The 25,987-nt window shown below is 61.1% G+C and overlaps 2 protein-coding genes across 2 annotated transcripts; both read left to right on the top strand.

Annotated features, from left to right (window-relative positions):
- Positions 1 to 902: 902 nt before the first annotated feature.
- On the top strand, positions 903 to 20,216 carry TANGO6 (transport and golgi organization 6 homolog; the record flags this gene model as incomplete). Its single annotated transcript, XM_084215142.1, has 17 exons — positions 903 to 1,592; positions 1,821 to 1,937; positions 2,679 to 2,805; positions 3,454 to 3,578; positions 4,028 to 4,190; positions 4,711 to 4,793; positions 6,379 to 6,491; positions 7,754 to 7,930; positions 9,314 to 9,440; positions 9,975 to 10,154; positions 12,634 to 12,768; positions 14,006 to 14,455; positions 14,628 to 14,685; positions 16,113 to 16,265; positions 18,146 to 18,297; positions 19,206 to 19,319; positions 19,953 to 20,216. 17 exons carry the CDS (start codon positions 903 to 905, stop codon positions 20,127 to 20,129), a joined length of 3,141 nt encoding a protein of 1,046 aa, XP_084071268.1. The 3' UTR covers positions 20,130 to 20,216.
- A 2,516-nt stretch (positions 20,217 to 22,732) lies between these two features.
- On the top strand, positions 22,733 to 25,006 carry HAS3 (hyaluronan synthase 3; the record flags this gene model as incomplete). The annotated part of the gene is made up of 3 exons (XM_084215150.1): positions 22,733 to 23,353; positions 23,876 to 23,977; positions 24,083 to 25,006. 3 exons carry the CDS (start codon positions 22,733 to 22,735, stop codon positions 25,004 to 25,006), a joined length of 1,647 nt encoding a protein of 548 aa, XP_084071276.1.
- Between the last annotated feature and the right edge of the window lie 981 nt (positions 25,007 to 25,987).

Genomic DNA, 25,987 nt, shown 5'->3' with positions numbered 1-25,987 from the left:
GGCGCTCTCCAAAATACCTCATGCTGCCAGCCCTACACAGGCTCATGAACCTAGTGATGGAGAAGTGCAGTGAGGCACCCGATCAACACAGACCAAAGATGCACCATCACAGGGAATTGTATTTACTACAGTATGTACAGCCAGATTTCTATTTTTCTGTACCCCAGATTATGGTTTGATTTCTCCTATGTCGTGCCAGGTGTAATTAGCACGCAGTCATTGAAAGGTGCTTTCCAAAATCAAAGGGCTTTCCCAAAATCCTGACCTCTGTGTTTAGCTGTCATCACGGTTTGTATTTTTTATCATGGGAAAAGGGTCTGATGTGAGCTGGGAAACCAGCAGTGGCCAAGTGTTGATTGCATGGTTTTTATATAAAATTGAAATAATAAATTGTTTTAAGAAAACCAAACCACTTTTCTGTGCGTGAGGCTCTGCTGGTGTTCGAAGGCTTTATCTGCTGCACAGGTGTGGCCATGCCCCCCTCCACAGGGAAAGCAGTATCACGGAAGGGTTAGAGTTGGAAGAGACCTTATGGATCATGGAACTCCATCCTTCATGGGCAGGAACACCTTTCGGCTATCCCAGGCTGCTCCAGCCCGGCCTTGGGCACTGCCAGGGATCCGGGGGCAGCCACAGCTGCTCTGCGCAACTGCCAAGACTTCATCGCTCTCAAGTGAGAAGGATTCCTTCCCAGTAGCGCACCTACCCTGTGCTGTGCCATTTGGAAACCATTTACCCGGTCCCGTCCCTCACCCTCGTCCCGGTCCCGGCCCCGCTCTCCGGGCGCGCCCTCCTCCCGTTCCGACCTCCCCAAGATGGCGGCACCGCGCGGCCCCGCCCTGCGCGCCCTCCCCGCCATGGCGGCCGGCCGCGGCCCCGCCCCTTCCCCTGCCCTCCGCAGCATGGCGGCGCTCACCGACAGCGCTCCCGACATGGCGGGCGGCGCGCAGCCGGGCCCGGAGCCGGCCCGCGTGCTGGAGGCGCTGGAGCTGCTGCTGGGGCCGCCCAGCGACGGCGACAGCGCTGCCGAGCCCGGCCCGGAGCTCGCCCTGTGCCCGGAGACGCTGCGCAGGAACGCGGCGGCGCTGGAGGAGCGGCTGTCCCGGGCAGCGGGCTGGGCCGCGCTGCGCCAGCTCCGGGCGGCCGTGCTGTCCGGGGCGCCCGCGCTGGCGGCCGGGGCGGCGGGCGCGGAGCCGGGCTGGGCGGCGGCCTGCGGGCTGCTGGCGCTGCTGCTGTGCCTCAAGGAGCGCTTGGCCGCGCTCGCCGCCGCCCCCGCCGCCCCCGCCGCCCCCGGGGCGCCGCCGCCGCCCGGCGCCGACACGCTGAGCGCGGGGCAGGAGCGGGCGGTGCGGCGGGCGCTGCGGGCCGCCGTGGGGCTGGGGCTGCTGCCGCACCTGCCGCCGGGGCTCGGGCCGGGGCCGGGGCTGGGGCCGCCGCCCGGCACCCGCGGGGCCCGGCTGCTCGCCGCCGTGGCCGCGCTGGTGGAGCTGGCCCGGCTGCCGGCCCTGGGCGCCCCGCTGCTCGCCCGGCACCTCCGGCTGCTCCTCTGCGGGCTCTGCGCGCTGGGACACGGCCCCGCCGCCCTCTGCCAGGTCCGTGCGACACTCGCAGCCGTGTCCCCGCTCCCCGGTGGTGGCGTGCGTGTCCCGCCGAGCCCCAGCCCGCTCCTCAGGCGGTCCCTCCCGTGTCCTGCACCGTGTCCGAGAAAGAACGGGAGGCACGGAGCCCGCCGAGGGGCTGCGGGCACCGGCACGCCGCCCGAACCGGGGCTTCAGTGCCCAGCCGAGCTGCTCTCAAAGCCCCGGTGTGTTTTGTTCCAGGGCGTTTCGGAAGCGGAGCGAGCGCAGTGCCGGGAAGCCCTGAGGGACATCCTGGACCGTGTTTACCAGCCGCTGGCCGTGCAGGAGCTGCTCGTCCTGCAGGGACAGCCCAAGCAGGTACCCGGGGCCATCCCCGCCACCGGGCTCTCAGGGTCCGCACCCCCGTGGTTCCCGCACGCCGAGGATGCTGCTCTTCTGGAAATGTTCTTACACCTTAAAAACCGGTCCCCGAGCGCTGGCGAGGCTGCGGGGTGTGTGTCGTTCCAGCCCTGCTGTGCAGGAGCGGAGTGTGGGTGTGGCAGGGACTGTCATCGCCGCACGTGCCACCTTGGCTTGGCACCCACATCCACCGTGCCCGGCCAAGCACAGCTTCTGCTCCTCCAGACCTCGCCCTTCCCACTCGGGGGATGACACAGGGCACCTGCTGCTCTTTGGGGCTGTTCCAAAGCATCCTGGGGAGGAGGAGATGGGGAATCTCTTAAGTGTTGTTTTAGGAAAGTCCCCATGGGAAAATGCCCTTAATAGAATCATAGAATCCCAGAATGGTTTGGCCTGGAAGGGAGCTCAAAGTTCATCTCATTCCACTCCCTGTCATGGGCGGGAACACTTTCCACTATGCCAGGTTGCTCCAAGCCCCGTGCAACTTGGCCTTGGACACTTCCAGAGGTGGAATAGCATGCTAAGCACCTGAGGGCTGACCTCTCATTAATTCCTGATTTGCTTCGTGCCGCTGGATGAGGCAGCAATGGAAAGCCTGTGTGCTGTGCTCTCTGTCAGAGCATGGGCTGTTTGCCCAGGGGTGGGCTGGGCACAGGTGTGTGCAGACAGGCTCCTCACCTGCTCCTTTGCTCCCTGCAGAGGTGCCCGGGTGCGGGGGCAGCTCCGGGCTGGCTGCGGCGGCTCTGCGGGCACCTGCTCTCCGAGAGGCTGCTGAGGCCCAGCGGGGTGCAGGCCGTGGTTCGGGGTGTCTTGGAGGGCACAGGCGGTGAGTGGGGGGCTCTGGGTCCCAGCATCACAGATTCAGAGGTGTCCTGAGACAGTTCACCCCAGAAGAGCAGAGCCACAAGAGCTGGATGTAGGGGCTGGCTTGTGCCAGGCTGAGGTGACGTGGTGACAGACTTTGCCTCTGACTGCACTGAGCTCCCAAACTGCTCTAATTTGGGATACACATATGTTTGAGGGCCACACATTGTGTGTGTCCAGAGTGGGATCAGTGCTGGGGAGTGCCCTGTCCCAGTGCCAGTGTGGTGGGAGCTGTGCTGGGCACTGGGCTGTGAGAGCTGTAGGGCAGTGGGACCCATCCCATCCCCTGCTCTCCACATCCTGCCAGGGAGGGAAGCTGTTGCTCTCCACAAGCTGAATCCCACACTTTTTAGTGCCAAAATCTCATCTGGCCAACTCCAGCCACCCAAGCACAACCTCTCCCCACCTTTTGGCTCACCCACCTGGCTGTAGGTGTTGCTTTCCATTATCAGGGCTCTTGCACAGTAATTTTCCCCTTTCTGTCCTTAAGTTCAGGTGTCTCCTGAAAGAGCAATAAAAGCTCAAAATCCAGTTTTTGGCTAGGAGCACCTGGCTTCAGCCAGGGCTGGCCATGGGTTGGAGCTGACCCGGGATTTCTGCTCTGTTGTAGGAGGTGCTGGTGCTGAAGCAGCAGCTCTCGACTGGAGGAAATGTGATGCAGTCGGGAAGATCCTGGCTGCCTGCCCCCAGCAGTGCCTGTCCCTCGAGGACTACTACAGACAGGTGTGCCCCCAGGTAAGTCCCTCGTCCCCTCTGTGGGGAATGTGGAGCCAGTTCTCAGCTTGGAGAGTGCTGGGGCTCTTCATTTTGCTTGAGTGTGGCTGGCTCAAGCCAGCACAACGTGAACATGTTTTTCTGGCAGTAGGATGTTTCCACTCTTGAATTTTCCATGTTTTATTGAAATGCTGGATGATGTTGTCTGATCACACGAGGGACTTGGCACTGTGCTACAAAGAGCTCTGTGTGTAGCTCTTGCTCTTAGCCTTTGGCTCTGGGAGTGGTGCAGGCTCCTGGTTTGACCCAGAGAGGTGTCCTGCATATGTGGGAAGGACACTGGCTCTTCCACACGTGGAATGTCATGCCAGCTGCCAGCAAAGCAGCGCGTGGGTGGCTCCTTGGTTGCTGCGAGGTGTCGGGCTGCCCCCTCTGGGGGGTTGCTGATCCTTGTTTCTTTTTCCTTGCAGATTCTGGACTTGCTGCACATCCAGGACAAAGTGGCGGGGCGGCAGTTCCAGCGTGTGGCCACCACCACGCTGCTGACCATGGCCAGGGAGCAGCCCCAGCTGGCAGAGAGGCACCTGCTGCAGCCGCTGCTGGCACCGCTGCGCCGCTGCTCCGCGGCCGCAGGTACCCACCTGGGCCGGGCAGGGCTCTGGTTTGGCTCCTCACTGGTTTTTGTCGTTCCATCTGAGTTTTCTCAGGCCAGCAGCCAGGCTGGGGAGTGTGGCAGCCCAGCTCTCTGTGCTGACCCTGGCAGTTTGTCTGGGTACACCAAATTTACTCCTACTTGAGTGCAGTTGCCGCAGCGTGGGAGCTGAGCAGTTTGGCTCTGCCCCGTGCTCCTTGGGAGCCTCTCCCAGTCTTACATCCTTGTTCTGGGCTTCCAGATGGAAGCTCTTGGTTCCCCACACTGGCCAGCAGCTCTCTGGGGAATCATCCATCATGGAGTTGTGGTCTGTGTTGATTTCCTTGTCTCCTTGGGGGTTTACAACACTGCAGCACAATTAGTATGGCTAATGAGGGCTGGTCTGTTCCCATGGGGAGGGAAGGGAGCTGTGGAAGTGCTTTTGGGTGCAGGGAATGCAGTTCTGCTGCTGGGAGCTCTGGGCTGTTTTGGGGGGCTCATGTCTGTGCCCTTTGCTTTCAGAGCTGGCACTGGAGGATTTGACAGCAGGGGCCGTGCTGGTGCCAGAGGCAGAGCTGGGCAGCTGTGTGGAAGATGTGCTCAAGGTACCATGTCTGCTTTGGGTGAGAAAAAGAGCTGGTTTGAGACCTGGTGAGCAGTTCAGTGTGTGCTGGGCCACACAAACCCAGTGTCTCCTGCAGTCATGCTCATATGTCTGGACTTCATCTGCAGGAGTACCCCAGCCTCCACATGGGCTGTGCCAGGGCCTCACCACCCTCACAGGGAAGGATTCCTTCCCAGTATCCCATTCATCCCATCCTCTTGCAGTTGGAAGTTATTGCTCCTTGTCCTGTCACTCCAGGCTCTGGTCCAAAGTCCCTCTCCAGCCCTCTTGGAGCCCCCTTAGGCACCGTAAGGAGCTCAGAGCTTGGAGCACAGATCTTGGTTCTGGCATTTGAGGGATTGGTGAGGTCCATCCTTGTGCTTCCTGTGAAGGATGAGGGCTTTTTTGTGGAGGTCTCTCCTGTGACACCTCCCCTTATAACTCCATGTCCTGCCATTCCCACCAGTGACCCCAGTGCCACACTGCAGGCTCCAGCAGCTTCCTGCTGCACGTTCCAACCCACAAGGACATCTCCAGTCCAGGAATTCAAATTTCAGAAGCTGGTGACTTGCTTCCTGGCATGCCCCGAGGCAGGCTAAGCTCTTAAATGCTGGGATTGTTGTCTATTTTCCCAGTAATGATCTGTTGTAACTGGCTGGCAGGCAGAGACCGGTCTGGAGGGCTGCTCCCTCCCAGAGCAGTGCTGGGGGGGTTGGGGTGGATCCCTCCTTAATGGCAGAGCACTGGGGGCCTGACAGCAGCCAGATTAGTGAGGGGACCCCAGGTTTGGGATGGGGGATTCTTGCCTAACAAGTGTCATTTGATGCATAGTGAGAAACCATCCTTGGGGCTTCATCGGGAGGCTTTGTGTACACAAGGGTCTGGGGAGGAGGAATGGCTCCGTGGGGATTAGCACATGAAAACAGGTCTGTGTGCATCAGTGGAGCAGGGCAGGGCCCTGTGGGGACCGTTTCTCAGCCTCTTGGGAGGCTGCTGGATGAGGTGGAGGGGAGGAGCAGGGCTCTGCAATCACCCCTGAGCCCCTATTGCCCCCCAAGAGCCTTTACAACCCCTCCAGAGCCTCTGCAGCATCCCCAAAGCCCCTGTAATACTCCCTGATCACCAACAACATTCCCAGAGCCTCTGCCGTCCCCCCGAGCCTGAGCAGCCCAGTGCCTCAGCTCAGCACACACCAGCCCAGCTGCCCTGCTAGTGACTGATCTCTGTGGTTGAGATTTACAGTCATTCACTGAAGATTTGCTCATGCCAGGGCTCCTGTTGTATCCCTGGGTAAGGCAGGACCTTACTCCTAAGCAGCAGGCTTCACAAAGATCTGCCTGCAACCTTCCTGTAGCTTGGAGCCCTGCTGTGGTTAAGCAAATTCTTGGAGAAAGATGGTGCTGAAGGCAGGTTTTAATAGGGAATGTGGCATAATCAGGGAAGGCAGCTTCCAGACTGAGGAAAGGGGCTGAGAGCCCTCCACCATCCTTCTGGTAGCTGCCCTGTGCACAGACGTGTTCCTGAGCTCCCCTCTGCCCCGTGCAGGTGTTTGACTCCCCTAGCTGTGCCCCTCTCTCTCTCTGTAGGTGTATGTGGTTGGGAATGACAGCTCGAGCCTGCTGCTGGGATCCTTGCAGTCAGTCCTGGGAGTGGTGTTTTCCCTCTATTCCTTCGCCAAGCAGAATGTGTCATACTTACGGTAAGGGAGGCTTTGTACTCTGCTTCTGCTGGGGTTTCATCTGCTGGGCTCACCCACCTCCAGCAGCCACACTCCGGGCACAGGCAGGAGCAGAGATCCTCCTTCTCACCCCAAAGCACTCTGTTCCAAGCTGGCAGTAACCACAGGCAGGGCACACAGCCTCACAGGCAGCCCGTTCTCATGTTAGGTTTTGTCTTCCCTGAAGCCAGGGTGTTCTGTGTAGAGCTGAGTGTGCCCTCGGGAGCACAGGGTGGCTCTGCCTGGAGCAGGGATTGTGGTTGTCCATGGATAGAGGTAGCGATGCTGGAAACTGGACGGAGGAATCTACAAATAGCATAAAAAGTGGGAAAACAGTTTAAGCACTGCCTCTAGGAAGTACAGGATCATTCTCCAATCCGGGATCACTCTCCCCTGGTACAATCCTGGCAGCTGATCCCCCACACCGTGCCCATACCATGACTGGTGTACAGTGGGAAGCACCACACGTGCCAGTCGTGGCAGGCACAGGGGTGACCGGGTGCTGGCTGTCCTCTGTCCTTGGTCCCCCCAGGCTTTCCCTGGAGTTAGGACGAGCCTGGTGAAAGCATTCCTGGTGCTTTCTGGAGTGCTCTGGTGATCCTGGTGTGTGGAGGCTTTCCCTAAAAGGTGTGTGTAGACACAGCCTGTGCTGTTTAATATTAAGGGCCTCATTAATCACTTCAAAGAGCAGCGAGTGTCGTGACAAGTTGGCGGGACACGCCAAGCTCACGCTGCTGCTGGGCCAGCAGTTGCTGCTTCCTCTGCTGAGGAATTTGGCAGGGATGACTGAACCCACAGCTGCCTGGAAGTGTTCAGGTTTCCAGACCCCTGGCACGGCCCAGTGTGGCTGCCTCACCTCATTAACCTGCTTCTTTCCTTGGCAGGGCTCCCCGTGCCACCTCAGTGCTCCCATCTCCTTCCTCTCTCTTGGCACTGCCACCAGCCCTTGTCACCTCGGCGTGAGGCACAGGCAGGGCGTGCCAAGGGTGTTCACAGTGCTTCCATGCCAGTCTGAAGTGTGGAGGAGCCCAAATCCTTCCATCTGGGAGCGCCAGAAGGGCAGGATGTGCTGCTGATTCCCTTAGAAACAGGCATAAATGCCTTCAGCTGCCAGAGCCAGGAGCTGGAGCATCCTAAGGAGAGCTGCTCCAGAGCACTCCAGTCATGTCCCTCATCCCAAAATGTGTGCAGAGAAGGTGCAGTGGGCAGAGCAGTGTCACCACTGGCTCCTTTCTCCTTGACAGCTCACCGTGCCAGGACATCCTGCTGTGGTTCCTGGAGAAGGCAGAGCGGGAGCAGTCCCTGGCTGTGCTGGAGGGCCTGGCTGGGCTGAGCAGCCATGTGCCCACCCTGCACCCACGGTGCCAGCTCCGTGTGGGCAGCGAGGGCGGTGCTGCCATCATCGTGGAGGAAACCATCAGGTGAGCGCTGTGGGACAGTCCCTGAGTCACTCACACCCAGGGCTTTCCAGGGAAGCCTGGCAGAGAGCCTAGGCAAAGCAGGGGGCTGACAGAGCCATCCCACAGGGTCTCATCCCTTCAGGCTCAGGCAGGTGGCACTTCCCCAGAGCCAACACAGCCCCCAGGTTCCCTGGACATGGTGCAGAGCTCTGACTTCCAGCCCCACACAACATCACGCTCCACCTGAGCGTTGGTGTGCACTCCCTGCCTGTGCAGTATCTGGGAAGGGGATGTGCCTTTCCAATCTCAACACCCCCCAAATTCACCTTCCAGCCTCCAGCCCGAGCCTGTCAGGTGACACAGTGAGCAGAGTCCCTCGGGCACAGGTGGCACAGTCGCAGCACAGACTGTGGCAGTGCCAGCGTCGCGGAGCAGCCACGGAGCTCCTCTGGCGCGGGCAGATGGCCTCTGAGTGGAGGCAGAGCTGGCCGTGCTGGGAGTTAACTGCAGCCTTTAGTCTCCAGCCACGCAGGCTGGGATGTCCAGCAGCAGGAGGCTGGGTTTAAAGAGAGGGGCTGTGAGCTGGCAGGAGGGCCAGGCCAGCGCTGTGGGGCAGGCAGAGGCACAGCTGTGCCCAGGGGTGTGCTGGGAGCTGGGGGCACCTGCAGCAAAATCCCCACAAATACATTTGGTTTGGCTTCTTTTCAAGCTTTTCCTGACCTGAGTTAGAATTACAGGCTGGCTTGGGTTGGAAAAGACCTTAAAGCTCATCTTGTTCCACCCCTGCCACTATCTCAGGTTGCTCCAAGTCCCATCCAGTCTGGCCTGGGGCACTTCCAAGGATGGGGCAGCCGCAGGTGCTCTGGGCAGCCTGTGCCAGGGGCCTCCCCACCCTCACAGTGAAGGATTCTTTCCCATTATCCCATCTAACCCACCTTTGGTCAGTGGGAAATCATTCCCCCTTGTCCTGTCACTCCATGCCTTTGCTCAAAGTCCTTCTCCAGCCTTTTTATAAACTCTCTTTAGGTACTGGAGGGCCAGAATTAGAAGCAGCTCTGCCTTGCTTAAACTGGGACTACTTTAAACGTGTTCCATGCTGGCTCTGGCTCATGCCCCTGCTGCCATGGCTCTGCCTGACTTACCCAGCACTAATCCTGGTGTTTATGGGCTGCATGAAACGTATGTTTTGGGCTCATGGTTTCTGTTAATGAGTGCAGGTTAGTTAATAAGCAGAGCCCAAATGACCTGGACAATGTTTGGCTCAGCTGCCTCCAGGCTCTGCTGGGAAGTGCTGGGAAGGAAGGCTTCCAAGGAAAGGCAGACTGGGGTTTCACCATGCCCTGGAGTCTGGGTGTCGGGGGGTCCTGGGTGTGTTTGTGCTGGTAATACCGTGACCTGTTCCAGCGATGAAGATGAGGCCCTGTACCAGAAGATCTCCTTGGAGCAGTGCCATGTGGAGAGCTTGGTGGAGCTCCTGTCCCACTGCCAGAAGAGTGGTCTGGCAGGAGACTTCTTCATCCACTGCCTGAAGGTGAGGGCAGCCAGCCCCTGGTTGGGGCATACCTGCGGGTAGGGGTTCCCTGGACAAGCAGAAGGCAAAAGGGGGATCATCCCCTGTGTGTCCTGGGGTATGGCACGTGCTGGAGCAGCCCTGTGTGCTGGGTGGCAAGCCGAGGAGTGGGAGCAGCCCTGTCCCTGAAGGGGTTAACCCTCATCTTCCCCCTGGGCTGTTTTAACTACAGGAGCATGTCTGAAGTGTGTTGGAGGCTGGGAATAATCCCTGTTGCTTCCTTGGCTCCAGAAGAGGGGCCCCATACCTGCTTCCTTTGATCTCCCTTGGAGCCCCCCGCAGTTCCCTCCGGGCCTGGGTTGGACTGGAATTCTGTGCCCCAGCCCATAGTCACAGGAGGGGATAGGGATGGGATACCCCGGAGCTGTGGCCAGCTCTCAGATACCTTCCTCCAGCAGCTGGGGGGTGGTGGTGGTGTGGGGAGTCATCTGGCATTGCTGGCCCCTTGTTTAACCGCTGCCCCACCGTGCCCGCGCTCCCTTCCCTTCCTGGCAGGAGCTGACTCAGGTGGCTGCGGAGGACGAGGCGGCTCCAAACCCAGCTGTGGAGCCTGGAGGGAGTTTGCTGGAGCTGGAGCAGGACCAGGCCAGGCAGGGGAGGAAGCTGCTGGTCCTGCAGCTGGTGGCCGCGCTGTGCCAGGGCGTCTCGGACACCGTGTTCACTGACATTGTGCAGGTTGGTCATGGCAAAGCCCGGGGCATCGGCTGAACACTGCCAGGAGCAAAGGCTGAAGGAGTTGGGATTGCTCAGCCTGGGGAAGAGAAGGCTCCAGAGTGACCTTTAGAGAAACTTCCAGTCCTTAAAGGAGCTCCCAGAGAGCTGGAGAGGGACTTTGTACAAGGGCCTGGGGTGACAGCAAAGGGGAATGGTTTCCCCCGACAGATGGCAGGGTTAGAAGGGGTACAGTGAAGAAATTCCTCCATGTGAGGGTGGTGAGGCCCTGGCACAGATTGCCCAGAGAAGCTGTGGCTGTGCCATCCCTGGAAGTACCCAAGGCCAGGTTGGATGGGAGCAACCTGGTTGGCATAACTGTGCTCGTACATTCATGAATGGACAGTGCCAAATTTATTAAAACATGTAATTTCAAAGGCCCCTGGTGCCCCTTGGTCCCAAAAGGATTTTTCAGATCTTTCCCCCTGAGCGTGCCCTGGATGGGGTTGGTGGGGAGGGCAGCTGGAGCCCGAGGGCAGCCTGGCACTCCCTTCTGGATGCCCTGCAGATCCCCTGCAGATCCGGTGGCTTTTCGCTTCCTCCTGCTGTGTTTTACTGCTGCTCTCCCCCAGTGCCCCGGCCATGCCAGCTCCCGTGCTGCCGTGGGCACGGCTCAGGCAGGTTTCCTCACGTTCCCTTCGGGACAAAGGAGCCTTTGTGTGCTCGGCAGCAGAGGGGACACAGCCAGCCCCGCGGCGCTTTGTCCCCACCTGCCTCCCATCACACCCACCCGCCGGGCCCAGAGGCACTGGGAAATGGGGAAGGGCTTTGCCAGGTTTCAGGGTCCAGCCGGGAGTCTGGGATAAAAACCCACCACCAAAGAAATGCAGACAAAAAATCCATTATCCTCCTGCCTGGGGTTGTGTTTCAGCGAGGCCCCAGGCTGGGACAGGGACAGGCTTTGAGCAGGTTCTGCACTGTGGGGTTCCCTGGGGCCTTTGGGGGGCCCTAATGGGGTGGGAGCAAGTGGGGTCCATCCTTCCAAAGCTGGAGCCCAGGAGCAGCAGCTGCTGTGCTCCCCCCAGCTGCACATTTATTTTATTTACGTATTCTCCTCCATAACCAAGGTCAACTTGATTTCCTCACTGCACCAGGGATTCCCTCCTCCTGCCTGAGACACAACTGTTCTATTTTTCATTTCGCCCCCCCACTTTAAAATGGTTTTTTTTCTAGATTTTTTTTTTAAGTTTTAATTTTTCTCAATTGCAATCCACTGTTATTTATTCACAATTTTCCTTTTTTTTATATTAAATATAACTTCAACCCCACCAGCTTGTGTGTCGCTGTGTTGTGAGAGCAAATATTCCAATTTTTTTTTTTTACTGACTTGCTGTTGGATGGAATTCCTTCTCTGGAATAATTATCCCAGCAGGTACCTGAGCTTTTTATGCAGCCTTTTCCAAAGCCTTTTCCCACAGCCTCCCTCCTTGCTTAAGGGATGTGCTTAAGGAATCTGGCAGCTGAGGAGGAAATGCTGCCTGCACTCAGTGCCCTGGGGGTGGAAGTTTGGAATTTGGTGCAAGAGGACCTTGTTGCCCTCATACTTTGTTTTCTGAAAGAGGAACACAATAGTTCCTCCTCTGTTGCAGCACACCTGTTAGGTAGGAGTGACCCTGATCCAAACCCTTCCCAGGCTTGTCTGGGAGACGATAAGGCATGGGGAACATCAACTCCCTCATTTCAGGATCTGTTAGGAAGGCAGGAAGCCTGTGGGATCAAAGGTGTTGGTGCCAAGTGTGGAGAAGGCCAATGCCAACCAGGCAGGATCGTTACATGTGGAATAAAAATATTGTGGGAAAAATCCCAAAGTAAGTGAGAACACAGGAAATGGCTCAGCTGGAGTGTCAGCTGTGCAGCATGAGGGGGAGGCTGGTGTGGAGAATTGTAGATGGGGGCTGGAGCTCCTTGGCTCTGGGATTCCCAAGCCTTTACCCAGGGCAATTCCATACAGACCCACCTTGAGCTTCCCTTTGGGACTATCCCAGCTTCCATCCCATGGTGGAGCCAGGCAGGAGGCAGAGATGGAGCTGGGATCCCTCTGTTCCTCCCACCCCAGGGGGGCTTCTGCTGCTGAGAGACCCCACCAGTTTGACCATCACCTTGTCCCAGTTGTGGATGTGACTTGGCTGAGCCCGCACTGGGATTGGGGGAGCAGCAACAGGAGGAAAATGGGAAGGGTTTCACAGAATTACAGAATCACAGACTGTTCTGAATTAAAAGGGACCCACAGGGAGCATTGAGTCCAACTCCTGGCCCTGCACAGACACCCCAGTAATGCAATCCTGTGCATCCCTGAGAGCAGTGTCCGAACACTCCTTGAATTTGTGCGGAGCTGTGCTGGGGAGCCCTGCGGGACAGGGACGCTCGGCGGGGCGCGGAAGCAGCGGGAGCTGCAGGGGCTGCCCCGGGCTGTCCCTGCTGCTGATGCCCGTTCCCTTGGCAGGTGCAGCAGTTCCTGGCAGCCGTGCTGCAGCGGGCCTGTGCCCACCCTGCGCGGGGCCCCGGCGCGGCGGCCGAGGCGCAGACCCTCGCCATGGCCATGGGGCTCGTGGCCGCCGTGCTCGGCGGGGCCGTCCAGGTGAGGGGCGAGGCTCGGGGGGTGTGGGGTGTGGGGTGTGGGGCTGGCACTGCCGCGGCCAGCTGAGGGTGCAGTGGCACAGCTGGGCTTGGTCACAGCCTGTAAATAGATACAGAGATAAGGATATATAATTTTTTTTCCTTGGGGTAGTGCCAGGGTGCTGACCAAGGATTCAATCAGAGCAGGGGACCCCCAAGAGCCCAATTAACTAATTTATAATCTCTCCTAAAAAGGCACTGTCAGAACAGTGCAGTCACATACAGCATCTTTAAATACCAGCACTGCACCCTCTGCATCCCCACAGGGTCACAGACTCTGGCTGCAGAGCATTGCGAACTTCCCATGTGGGCTGTACCCTTGAAAATCCCCTTATGCTTTTATATTTACATTTTATACATATTTATATTGTTATTTATATCTCTCAGTTACCATGTAGTACCTATATATATATATATATATGAGCTCTGTGTCAGCCAGTGGAACTGCCATGGGGAGCAATGGCACATCCATTAATGTGCTGCCATGACTGAGCTGCTGGGGTTGTTTCATCCCTGGATTTGCCCTAAAGAAAACCCAGCTGTTAACAGAAAAAGATCATTTATTGTCTCTTATTGCTAAATTTCTAATACTGGGAAAAGAACTGTAGTTGAAGAGAAGTTAAAGCCAGAGTCTTGTGGCTGCAGTGGTCCCCTCCCAGGCAAGATCCTGCTCCCACTTTTGTGTTAATGGGAGTGACATAATTTGGAAAATGGAATGTGAAAGGTTTTGGAAGGAGCTGCAGAGCAGTTTGGTTTTCAGCAGGCGAGGGGTTTTATGCAATCATCCACCATCTCTGCTGAAGCACCCTTTTCCAGGCCTCACATCCCAGATTTTAGCAGTTAAATCCAGGTTAGGGCAGGAGCTTCTCCAGCTCAGGACAGGTCATGGCTGCTGTGCTGGGAGCATCCTTCCAGGCAGGACTGATGGCAAGTGTGGCACAGTGCTGGTGGGAGGGGTGTCCCTGGCTTGGTCCCCATACCCAGACACTGCTGTTCTTCAGGTTCACGTGCTTCCCACTTTCTCCCCTGGCTGCTGCCAGGGCTGGGATTGGCTCTGGGCCAAGAGGAGCCCAGCTCCCTATCTGGGGATGGGGCTCTGGGGCTCCTCACCCCCATGCCCCATGCCCACCCTCCTGGGAGCATCCCAGGGAGTGAGCCCTCATTACCTTGGTAACAGTGCTGCTCCTCTCCGTCCCCAGCTGAAATCCAGCGACTTTGCGGTGCTGAAGCGGCTGGTGCCGCTGCTGGAGGAGCTGTCCCGCACCTACCCCGAGCCCCTCACCCAGGAGCTGGCCTCGGACCTGCGCATCGCCATCCTCACCCACGGCGCCTGCTCCCCCGGCACGCTGGGCACCGCCGCCCACGGCGTGCTGGGCAGGCAGCCTGGCACGGCAGCGCGGAGCCCTGCCGGCAGAGCCCCCAGCCCCCCGGCTCACGGGGACAGCAGCGCGGAGCAGAGCAGCTGCCGTGAGCCCCGTGCCTCTCCAGCCCCACGTGCTGCCAGCCTGGCCCCGGGCGGGCTCCAGGAGCTGCTGGTGTCAGCCTACGACCCCCAGCCCCCCAGCCGGGCGGCTGCCCTGCGCCGCCTCGCCGGCCTGGTCACCCAGCGTGATCCGGAGGCAATTCGGCTTCAGGAGAAGCTGCTGCAGGTACCAGGCTCCTGCTGTGGTCCCTGTCCCTTGCCGTGGTCCCTGTCCCCTGCTGTGTCCCCCACCGGCAGAGTTGGCTCTGAACACGCCATCAGCCTGGAGATCATTGGAGCTCTCTGGCCTTGCTGGCCCGGCCCAGGGTCACTGCTGATGGCACTTTCCTTCCTTCCAGGTGTTCCTGGAGAATGTGCAGCACGAGGACGCCTTTGTCTACCTCTCAGCCATCCAAGGTGAGCAGTGCCTGTCCGGGCGAGTGCCAGCCCTTTGTCAGGGAAGGTTTTGTGCTGTGGAGGCTCTGGGCCCTGGGAGTGAAGAGCGGGAGAGCCGTGGCCAGGCTGAGGGCTTGGCGTCTCCTGCCCTCCCAGATTGTGGCTTTGTGCTGTTCCATCAAGCCTGGGGCCACATGTGGGCTCCATGCCGAGTTCTTGAAGCTGGATACTTCATCTCCCAGTTATTCTTACTCCCTGGAGCTGGTCACCATCCCTGTGCCAGGTCTGTGCCACAGGCTGGGGCTGCAGTTCAGTACAGTGTGGGCACAGCCCCAGCACTCACGGAGGGGTCTGTTCAGCTGAGGCTGGCAGAGGAGCAGGACATGGGGAAGCCACTGGTGCTCCCTCAGGGCTCTGCCAAGGTGGCAGCTCCTGAGTACTCACACCCCTTCCTAGGAAACCCTGAGGTCAGTGCTTGCCCCAGCACGCTCGGCACAGCCCCACAGCACCGGGCTGCCCGTGGGATCTGCAGGCAGGTGCTTCCGCAGCGGTGACGTGTGTGTCCTGTGTGACAGTGGATGGTCACAGTGCCCTGGCTTCCATGGAGGGGATGTGTGCCGTTCCCCTGGCCCACAGCCATGCTGGCACCGCTGCCGTTGGGTTGGTAACCTTTGGCAGCAGCTGGGAAAGGAGTTCCTGCCGTGCTTCCCACTGCCTGTACGGTCTTGAGAGGGACGGGCCTGTCCTTGCCCAGGGCTGGAGCACAAAGGCTGTAACCGTCCCGGTGATTAATGCCGCTGCAGCTGCCGCCGTTCGGTGATTAACCCTGATGTGGTTCCTGCTGCACTGACTCAGCCGGCACCTGTGCCGAGCCGAGCCGTGCCGTGCCAGGCGCAGGCTGGGGGCCATGCCAGACGGGTCCCCGTATCCCACTTGCTCCCTGTCACAGCACGGGGCTGGGGCTGAGCCAGTGGCTGTGGCACCGCTGGGTTTCATGGAGCCAGACTCCAGTGATGTATTCCTGATGTGCTGGGCATCACACCTGGAATCCTGGGGCCAGTTTTGGGCCCCTCATGACAAGACAGTCATTGAGGCCCTGGAGTGTTTCCAGGGAGGGCATTGGAGCTGGAGAAGGGTCTGATCCCTGCATCTGGGATCTGATCTCTCATCAGCCCCAGGGAGATGCAGCGGGCATGCAGCACACACTGGCTCCTGCTCCCAGTCTGGGCCAGGTAAATCCAGCAGGGACAGAGACACGCTGGCACCGTGTGCTGATGGCCAAGAGCTGGGAGCAGTGACCAGACCCTGTGCCCAAGCATTGGCTGCAGTGCCCAGCTGCCCCTAGTGCAGCAAATTCTCACTGGGTTAGAGGGCATACCCAGCAGCAGTGAGTGGACACCTGCTGCCAACTGCTAAATTACTGATTTTCCCGTTTTTCTCCCCCCCAGGCGTTGCCCTGCTCTCCAGTGAGTATCCAGAGCGGATTCTGCCCGTCCTGCTGGCACAGTACGAGCGCCCAGCACAGGACAAAGAGGACACCATGGCTGCTGTCACCAGGATGAAGCTGGGCGAGGTGCTGATGCGTGTCACCCGTGCGCTGGGTGAGTCCATGGCCGTGGGCATGGCACTGCCCGCTGCCAGCAGCCACAGCACTGCTCGGCCTCACCATTACCAGGGGGAAAGCCTACCGGGAACTTTTGTTATCAGAGGGTGAGAAGGGTCTGAAAGCCTAAGAGAAGCTGGCTGGGGTTTGCCAGCAGCAGGAGCAGGATGAGGGGTCCTGCCAGCAGCCCACCATCCCCTTAGTCGGCAGCACAGGGCTTGGAGACTTTCGGGAAGCGCCCGGACACGCCGGGCTCAGAGGTAGAGGCTGGATGATGCCTTTCTGGCATCTGCTGTTGGGACACGTCCTAAAATGCCTTGTCTGACTCTGTGGAGGAGACCTGGCCAGCAGGAGCACACAGCTGGAGCTGTACATGGCCAGGGAGGTGGCAGTCAGTGTCTGCGGTGCTGGGGCAGCCAGGCAGAGCTCCCTGGTCACTGAGTGGGCCCTGTGTGCCTTGGCTGGGCATGCCCCTGAAGGGCCAGGACCCCCTGAGTCCTGGGACTGTGACTCTCCTGTGGCCTGTGCCATGTTCCCTGGCATGAGTGGCAGCCCTGGGCTCTGCCAGCTGTGGCATCAGTGTCTGGCTGTGCCACCATCCGTCCTCGCTGCCGGGATGGGTTCAGGGCATCCCGCTGTGTCCTGTGGGGCTCCAGCGATCAGCTCAGAGCCCCTCAGTCCCCGACCTCCCCAGGCAGTGTCTGAGTGTCTGGCTGGGTGCAGGTTGCCCCTGGCAGCTGCCCCAGGGATGGTGGCACGTCCTGCCCCGCGCTCTCCCTGCCCGCCGCGGTGCCGCTGCCACGAGAGCTGCTCCGGCGCGTCCCGGCTCGCCGGCGTATTTATAGAACAAATTGCACCAGGTTGTTTCTGTTGCAAAGCTTCAGCATCTGAGAGCAAGGATTTATCCAGCACTTCCAGGATCACTCCACTGCGCTCTGTGGCTCTGAGCTCTCCTGCTCTGCCAAGAGACTGTCGTGCCTCCCTCCTGCCCTGTGCCCAGCCCTGTTTTCTGTCCCACTGGAGTGGCTTTCCCTATCTAGGAGGGGAAAGGAAGTGTTGCATGCTCCTTCTGTAGCCATCTGGCACAGAGGCTGGTGCACTGCTGGCTTTGGAGGGGATCCCACTCGGATCACCCTGCACTGCTCATACTGCTGTAATTCCAAGTCCTGGGATGCAGGCACAGAGCATGATACATTCCCAGCAAGTCCTTGGCATTCACAGGGCTGCTGTGTGCTCCCCCACCCTGTGCCAGTCCCCAGCCTGAGCCCCCACGTGCAGGGTAATGGGGATCTTCCACTGCCAAGGATCATTCCTGTCTCCACACCCTGGGGCATCCCAAGGCATTCACCCCACTGCCTCCGCCTGCTCTAGGATACCATTGTCCAAGGAGTTTCCAGAGCTTGAGAGAGCTGGAAAAACATAGAACTCATAGGCCAGCTGGCCTTCTGGAGCTTTCTTTCCAGCCCTCAAGGCCCTGCCCGGTAGGAGGTGTGTCCACACTGTGGAGCACACAGCTGCTCAGCTCCTGTGGGATGACCACACTCCTGGGATGGTTGTGAATGCTGAGCATGGGCGTGAGCTCTCATTAGCAGCTCACACATCCACAGCACCTCTGTGTGCTAATTGGGGTAGGGGATTGGGTCTGGATGATGTCAGAATTTGAGATTCACACTTGGGAGGACTGGAATGTGCCAAAGAGCCCCAAGTTCTGTGCCACGGGCTGTGTGCTGAGGGGCACAAGCCACACTCCAGGTGTTGCATCCAGCTGTTCAGTGGTGCTGCAAGGCCCAACCCATCTGTTCCCAAAGGAGTCAGGGCTTTGGCAGGAAGGGTGGGCCTTTCCCTGCTGGTGGCACAGAGCTCTGCTCTCCCTTGCAGGGGACATGGTGTTCCAGCACCGGGAGCCGCTGATCCGCGCCTTCCTGCGGGGTGCCCGGGATCCCGACGGTGCCCTGCGGGCCAGCAGCCTCTCCAACCTGGGCGAGCTCTGCCAGCACCTGGGCTTCCAGCTGGGATCCATCATCCAGGAGGTACCGGCTCCATCCTTCTCCAGACCCTGCCTAGGGAGCATTCTCCTTAACGAGCGTATTTGGTAGCACATGGTTGGGCTGCTGAGGACATGGAAATGGGACATTTCCATATGGAAACGGGACATTTCCATTAAGGACATGAGTGATAATTGCTGATACTGTGGAGGATAAAAGCCATGGGGCCTGAGGCAAACACCAGGGAGGTTCTAGCCTTCTAGCCCAGATTTTTAGGTGCCTGCTCCACCCATGGCAGCCATTGCCAGAGGAGACCTGGGGGCACAAGTGGTGCCTGCCAGAGACACCTCCCGCTTAATGACACCTTGTTACTCTCCCGTTATCTTAATTCTCATTATCGGTATCATCAGTATCAGGAGCTGGCCCTCACCTGCCCCAGCTTCGGGAGCTGCTGGGAGATCCCAGTGCGGTGAGCCCAACTCCCAGGGGCCCAGCAGCCCTGGAGGCGATGGGTCTGTGCCCCGCGGGAGCCAGAGCTTCACACCCCCGCCCCCTCCGGTGCTCCTGGAGTGAGACACCATGGATTTGGCACTGGGGCTGCTCCCCTCCGTTCCCGCTCGGCACCGGTCGATCCCGGCAGTTGATGTGATGCCAGTGAGCCACACGCTGCTATTTTGGGAAGGTGCGAGCTCTGCTAATTCTCCCGGCTGTCACTGCCGGGATTTAATTAGATTCTTTTGGCTCTGCCTGATTTTTATACAGACTCTTGTACAGCTTCCTGAGGCATCCATGTGCCGCCTGGCCCTGGGGGGAGCTGCTCAGAACCTGCACCCAACAGGGCAGGAGGGTCCCATCCTCGTTCTTGGGCCATTGCCAGCGCATCAGTGGCTGCTCCGATGGGATCCCCTGCGTCTCTCAGCCCCTGGTGATGCCCCCCTGCCCCGTCCCCACAGGTGACCTGCTGTGTGACAGCCATAGCCCGCACAGACCCCGAGGCTGAAGTGCGAAGAGCTGCTGTGCACGTGGTGGTGCTGCTGCTACGGGGGCTGAGTGAGAAGGTCACTGAGGTGGGTCAGCCCCTGCTTGTCCCTGGGGCAGGGACAGCCCCCAAGGGGCTCCTGGGCACACCCTGGGTGGGGGGCGCGCTCTGTAGGGGCTGCAGGGCTCATTCCCAAGCAGCTTCCGGGGAAAGTCCCAAGGGACTGAGATGCCCAGTTTGGGCATCCCCCCCAATGAAGGGTTCCCTCAACAGATTCTGAGGAAGGGGGGCTTTGTGGGAGGGTCCCTCTGAGCTGCTGAGCTGCGCCATGGACAATGCCATGCCATGCTGGGGCAGTGCCAGCTCTTGGGAGCTGTGGGAGCTGTTCATCACTGATTTGACTTGGAAATGCCCGGTTTCTCCACCGCTGTGGCCTCCCTCCGCAGTTCCCAGTAACAAGCGTGTTGGGACTCAGCTCCCATGGGGGAAACAGCCAGTTCCCCAGGGGAATCCCCACAGCCGGGATCCCGACATGCCCCCGTGCCCCTGGGCTGAAGGATCACCACAGTGTGCTGCTGCCGTGTGGGGAAACTGAGTCACGGGGGGCCGAGGCTGCGGTGGCGGTGGCCGTGGTCGGTGCCCGGGGGAAGGGGCAGCTCCAGCCTGCCGGGACTCGCCGGGGGGCGGTGCTGAGGCCGGCCCTGCCCCGTGCCGTGCCCAGGTGCTGCGGGACGTGCTGCGGGACCTGTACCGCCTGCTGAAGCACGTGGCCACCGCCGAGCGCGACGCCGCGACGGTGCTGCACGCACAGCTGGCGCTGGAGGAGCTGGACAGCGCCGTGAGGAGGGTCCTGTTCCCCCCGCAGACCCTGGAGAAGAAGATCGTGGTGCTGCCATAGTGGGGCTGAGCCCGTGGAAATGAACTGTTCCTCTCTGGGGTCAGGGCCAGTGGCTCCCCAGGGAAGGGCTTGCTGTGCCCTCCAGGATGCTGCTGGCAGTGTCGGGTGGGAGGGGAACCTCGCTGGGACGAGGTGTGGGATTAAACTGAGACGTGTTCAGCCCTGTGTCCGTGGTGTCTGTGGGGCCACGCAAAGCTCACGGGTGCCATCGTGGTCATGTCCCAGACCCTGTGACACCCTCAGGGTGAGCTCTGAGTTGGGCAAGCAGCTGGCAGGGCCAGTGCTTCAGGCTCCCTTTGGCTAGGCACACCAAATGTGTGGCTGTCCCTGAGGGGAGCCAGGAGGGAGGGGGGCTCTGCTGTCTGCACCCCCAGAGTGGAATGCTGTGGCCCTTCCTTGGCACTGTACTCACGCCACAAGAATGCTGAAGAGTCCGGGGGCTCCCTCACCACAGGGTCTGAGAATGGGCCCCTCTGGTGTGGCACCAAGAGCCCCTCCATGCTGAGGAGGGGCTAAGAGACCCTGCAGGGTACCTGGCTGGGACCACCACTCACCACGATGTGCTCAACATCAGAGTCACCTCCCTCCAGGCAGGGCAGTCCCCAGGAGTGCTGCAGCACCAAGGGCCCCATTCCTGCACCGGGAGCTGCTGCACAACCATGGTGTGGGGGGAGCAGAGTCCTCAGGGAGCCAGCTTGGTGGCCCCCTTTGTCCCCTGGCTCCCCAGCCCCACCGTGCACAGCCCCTGGAACCCATTTCCCAGCTGTCCTGTGTCCTGCCAAGTGTGGGGTGTCCAGCACCCCCCTTCCCTGCAAGGCTGGAAGTCCTGGCCATGTCCCCAGCTGGGGTGCTCCTGCTGCAGGATCCCGTTTCCCAGCTCCTGGTGCTCAGCCTCGGATCCAACCCTGGCATTACCTCACACCCAGCTCCCAGCACAGCAGGACACAGCTGGGCTGAGAAACCCAAAAGTGCTGAATTGGAGCCCCGAGTCGAGACTGTGCCTCCTACAGGCTCAGAATGGCCCCTCCAGGAGCCGGTTGTCCCCTGCCATCAGGCCGGCGCAGGGACAAGGTGCTGCTGTCCCCGGGATGCCCCTGGTCCTGCCCTGGCATCCACCCGCCACGGGGACAGGGTGACACGGGTGGCTTATGCCGCGGGGGGACACGGCGGCACAGGAAGGTGACGCGTGGGTGTCATGACATGAGAGGGGTCCCAAGAGCAGGGCGGGGGGGATGGAGTGGCCGGTCCCTGTCCCTCACTGGTCACTGGTTTGGGGGTGACAGGCACCTTCCCAGTGCCTCCTCCACCCCGGGAGCCTGCCAGGGTCCCCTCGGGCTGGGTCCGTGCCTTTCCCGCACCTGATGCCGGTGCCGGGTGATGGTGATGCCGGTTCCGGTGCAGCACCGGAGCCGCTGCCGGTGCCGCCGGAATAGCAGCTGTGCCGTGATGCCTGTGATGGTGCCAGTGCCGGCGCAGCACTGGTGCTGCTGATGCCGGTGCCGCCGGTGCCGCCGGTGCCGCCGGTGCCGGTCATCACTCCCGCAGTGCGGGGCTGGGGCCGGTGCCAGGTACTGCCGGTGCGGGGCGGGTTCCCGGGGGTTGCGGGCGGAGCTGGAGCCGGTGCCGGTGCTGGTGCCGGGGGCGGTGCCGGCGGTGCCGGTGCCGGTGCCGGTGCCGGGCGGGGCCCCCGCGGGCTGCGGGCGGTGCCGGCCCCGCCGCGGTATAAAGGGGCCGCACGGGCCGGGCCGGGCGCACAGCGGCGGCGGCGGGTGGGGAGCGGCAGCACCACCACCGGCACCTCCACGGTGAGTCCCGGTCCCTCCTCCTCCCTCCCGGCCCGCTGGTGCCGGCTCGGGGTCCCCCCGCGGTGCCGTGAGCCCGGCAGCACAGGAGGCTGCGGGGCCGGGGGTAACGGGCAGTCGGGAGCGCCGGGGGCTGCGGGACCGGGAGGAGCCGGGAGCGCCGGGGGCTGCGGGTCCGGGGGGAAGCCGGAGGGGGCTGCCCGGGAGGTGTCGGGGGGTCCCTGGGGCTGGCTCCGCGCCCTGCCCGCACCCCCGCACGTGCTCGTGCGCCCCCGACCTGCCCGCACCCCCTGCCCGCGTCCCGGTGCACCTCCGCAGTCCCGTCCTGCCCGCGCCGCTCGTCCCATCCCGCAGCGGGTGGGGGTCTGGCTGCTGCCGTCCCCGCAGCCGGGGGTCCCACCGCACACGCTCGGGGTGGAGGAGGGCTCTGGGCGGCCGTGATTTCCCCGGAGACAGCCCGGTCCCTGACATCCCCGTGCCCTTCCCTGTCCTCCAGCCCATCCATCGCCTGCGAGCAGCCGTGCTCCTGCTCGGGTGCATGGGGGGTGCTGGCACTGTGCTCGGTGGGGTACTTGGGACCCCTGCACCTCACCTGGCGCCACACACAGAGGGGTGTGAGGGACCCCCGCACCTCCTCTGGCCCCGTGGAGGCCCTGGGAAGGTGTCACCCCCAAACCAGCGACCGGTCAGGCCGGGGTGGCTGTGGGGCAGCAGAGGAGCAGGGCCATCCCGCTTTTGCGCTCTGGGTGACCTGATGGGGAGGATGTCCCCCTGCCCTGATGGTGCCCCGTGTCCCCCCAGATGCCAGGGAGCCTCTCCACGGCCCTGCGTGTCGTGGGGACCAGCCTCTTCGCCGTGGCGGTGCTGGGGGGAATCCTGGCCGCCTACGTCACAGGGTACCAGTTCATCCACACGGAGAAGCACTACCTCTCCTTCGGGCTCTACGGGGCCATCCTGGGGCTGCACCTCTTCATCCAGAGCCTCTTCGCCTTCCTGGAGCACCGGCGCATGCGGGGCGAGGGGCAGCCGGTGCGGCCGGGGCGCTCCGTGGCCCTCTGCATCGCCGCCTTCCAGGAGGACCCCGACTACCTGACGAAGTGCCTACGCTCCGTCAAGCGCATCGCCTTCCCCGACCTCAAAGTGGTGATGGTGGTGGACGGGAACGGCCCCGACGACACCTACATGCTGGACATCTTCCACGACGTGATGGGCTCCGAGCGCTCCGGCAGCTACATCTGGAGGAGCAACTTCCACGCCTGGGGCGAGGGGGAGACGGAGGCCGGGCTGCGGGAAGGGCTGGCCCGCGTTCAGGCACTGGTCCGCAGCAACACCTACTCCTGCATCCTCCAGAAGTGGGGCGGGAAGCGGGAGGTGATGTACACGGCCTTCCGGGCGCTCGGAGACTCCGTGGACTATATCCAGGTGCATGCATGGGCTGGGGCATGTGGGCAGTGAGCGTCCTGGGCAGAGGGGCTGTGGGTGTGAACGGGAGCAGCCCCGGGAATCCCCAGTAGCACCTGAGTGCCTAGCACCAGATCTGGCCCCATGCACTGGCCTAGAGCCACCGGGGCTGGGGGCTGCTGGCACTGGGGTGCCTGAGGTGTTGACTGCTGCCCACACTGCTGCCCATGGGTGTCCCATCAGTTCCTCAGCACACGGCCTGCTGTGGTGTCATCCTGTGGGACAGTGTGGCACGGGGTACGAGATCCCCGCATGTGGTGACTGGCACGGGTCCTCCCTCAGCGCCAGCAGCCAGAGATGGGTGTCCTGGGCAGCGGTGCCCCGGTACCACCGGGTGCTCTGCTCCCCTCCATCGCCTGCCAGTCTCCGGGGCTCTGCCTGGTCTCGCCGTCCGTGGCTCAGGCTTGCCTGGCTGTGGGCTGGGCTGTCTGCCGGGCGCGCGTGGGCGGCGGGAGCGGGGCTCGACATTCCCTCTGCCCCCAGGTGTGTGACTCAGACACGGTGCTGGACCCCGCCTGCACCGCCGAGATGCTCCGCATCCTGGAGGCCGACCCCCACGTCGGCGGCGTCGGCGGCGATGTCCAGGTACCCTGGCGTGAGGGAGGGCACCCCGGGGCGGCGAGGCGGGGGCAGGGCTGGGGCCCCAGGGGGCTGCAGCACCGCCAGGGCTCACACCCATCCCTTCCCCAGATCCTGAACAAGTACGACTCGTGGCTCTCCTTCCTGAGCAGCGTGCGGTACTGGATGGCCTTCAACGTGGAGCGCGCGTGCCAGTCGTACTTCGGGTGCGTGCAGTGCATCAGCGGCCCCCTGGGCATGTACCGCAACGCGCTGCTGCAGCAGTTCCTCGAGGACTGGTACCACCAGACCTTCCTGGGCAGCAAGTGCAGCTTCGGGGACGACCGGCACCTCACCAACCGCGTGCTCAGCCTGGGCTACCGGACCAAGTACACGGCTCGCTCCAAGTGCCTGACGGAGACGCCCACGCGCTACCTGCGCTGGCTCAACCAGCAGACCCGCTGGAGCAAGTCCTACTTCCGCGAGTGGCTCTACAACGCACTCTGGTTCCACAAGCATCACCTCTGGATGACCTACGAGTCGGTGGTCACCGGCTTCTTCCCCTTCTTCCTCATTGCCACCGTCATCCAGCTCTTCTACCGCGGCCGCGTCTGGAACATCCTCCTGTTCCTGCTGACGGTGCAGCTGGTGGGCGTCATCAAGGCCACCTACGCCTGCTTCCTGCGCGGCAATGCCGAGATGATCTTCATGTCCCTCTACGCCCTCCTCTACATGTCCAGCCTGCTGCCCGCCAAAATCTTCGCCATTGCCACCATCAACAAGTCGGGCTGGGGCACCTCGGGGCGCCGCACCATTGTGGTGAACTTCGTGGGGCTGCTGCCGGTGTCGGTGTGGGTGGCGGTGCTGCTGGGCGGGCTGGCCTACACCGCCTACAGCCAGGACCTCTTCAGCGAGACCGAGGTGGCCTTCCTTGTCTCAGGTGCCGTCCTCTATGCCTGCTACTGGGTGGCCCTGCTCACCCTCTACCTGGCTATCGTTGCCCGCCGCTGTGGCAAGAGGCAGGAGCAGTGTGGGCTGGTCTTCACTGAGGTCTGACCGTGGGGTGGTACCGTGCCAGGCTCATCCCTGGTGCCATGGTGATCCGACGTGTCAGGGTAATCACCGCCGTCCCCTCTTCCCCATCCCGGGACCACCAGGTGCTGGGGTGATCCCACATGCTGGAGTGAACACCCCCAGTCCCCTTTTTCCCAATCCCGGAGCTGCTGGGCAGCGCTGAGCGCTCCCAACCCTTGGCATTTCTCATCAGGTCTTGAAATCTTGCTTTTTTTCTTTGTTAAGGTACAAACTTTTCTTATATTTTCATTTTTCTATCCCAAGCTGGCCACAGAGAAGCCGAGCCAGGGCTGCCCACCTCCAATCCAGGTGCTGCCAGCTACATCCCAGCTGTGCCCTATGGAGCATCCTGGTGTGGAGCGCTGCTGGCTGCGCTCCCCACACCCCACTCCAGAACCTTCCACCCTTCGGTGCTTTTTACAGGGATTTCAGTCCCACCTCTGTGGTGCTAGAGCCCTTCCCACCCCCAGGACACACAGTCTGCCAGCACGGTGCCAGCACTGCTGGCTGGTGCTGCCTCTGCCCCACGGCTGCGTGCGGGCGCGTACCCACGGGCAGCCCCCCAGGCCTTTCGGGGGTCTGGCTGCTCCAGGAGGGCAGCAGGTTCCTTCAGCTTTGCCAAAGAGCCAAGGGGGGATCCTGGCATGGAGAGACTGGGAAAACTGGGGGGCTGTGTGCCGGCCGGGGCGGTGCTGGAGACCCTTTGGGGCCGTGTCATGCTCTGGCCAACCCTCGGCCCCATCACTCCTACCCCGCTACCTTCCCGACAGTGGGGAGATGGGGATTTAGGCAAGGTGCTTCCCAACTTTCCCCTCCCCAGGGAATTCACCTCTGGGTCCTTTTTTCAGGACTTGGAAAAAAACCCCTTTCTACGACGGAGCTTTTAGCTGGATTTTGTTTAATTTAATACAAGGTTTTTTAGAAGACTTTTGTAGCTCTTTGGTATTTTCGCAGATGGTTTGT

The sequence above is a fragment of the Fringilla coelebs genome (genome assembly GCF_963513975.1).
Source record: "Fringilla coelebs genome assembly, chromosome: 14".
Taxonomy (NCBI): Eukaryota; Metazoa; Chordata; class Aves; order Passeriformes; family Fringillidae; genus Fringilla; species Fringilla coelebs.
This window is presented reverse-complemented; position numbering and strand designations above follow the sequence as displayed.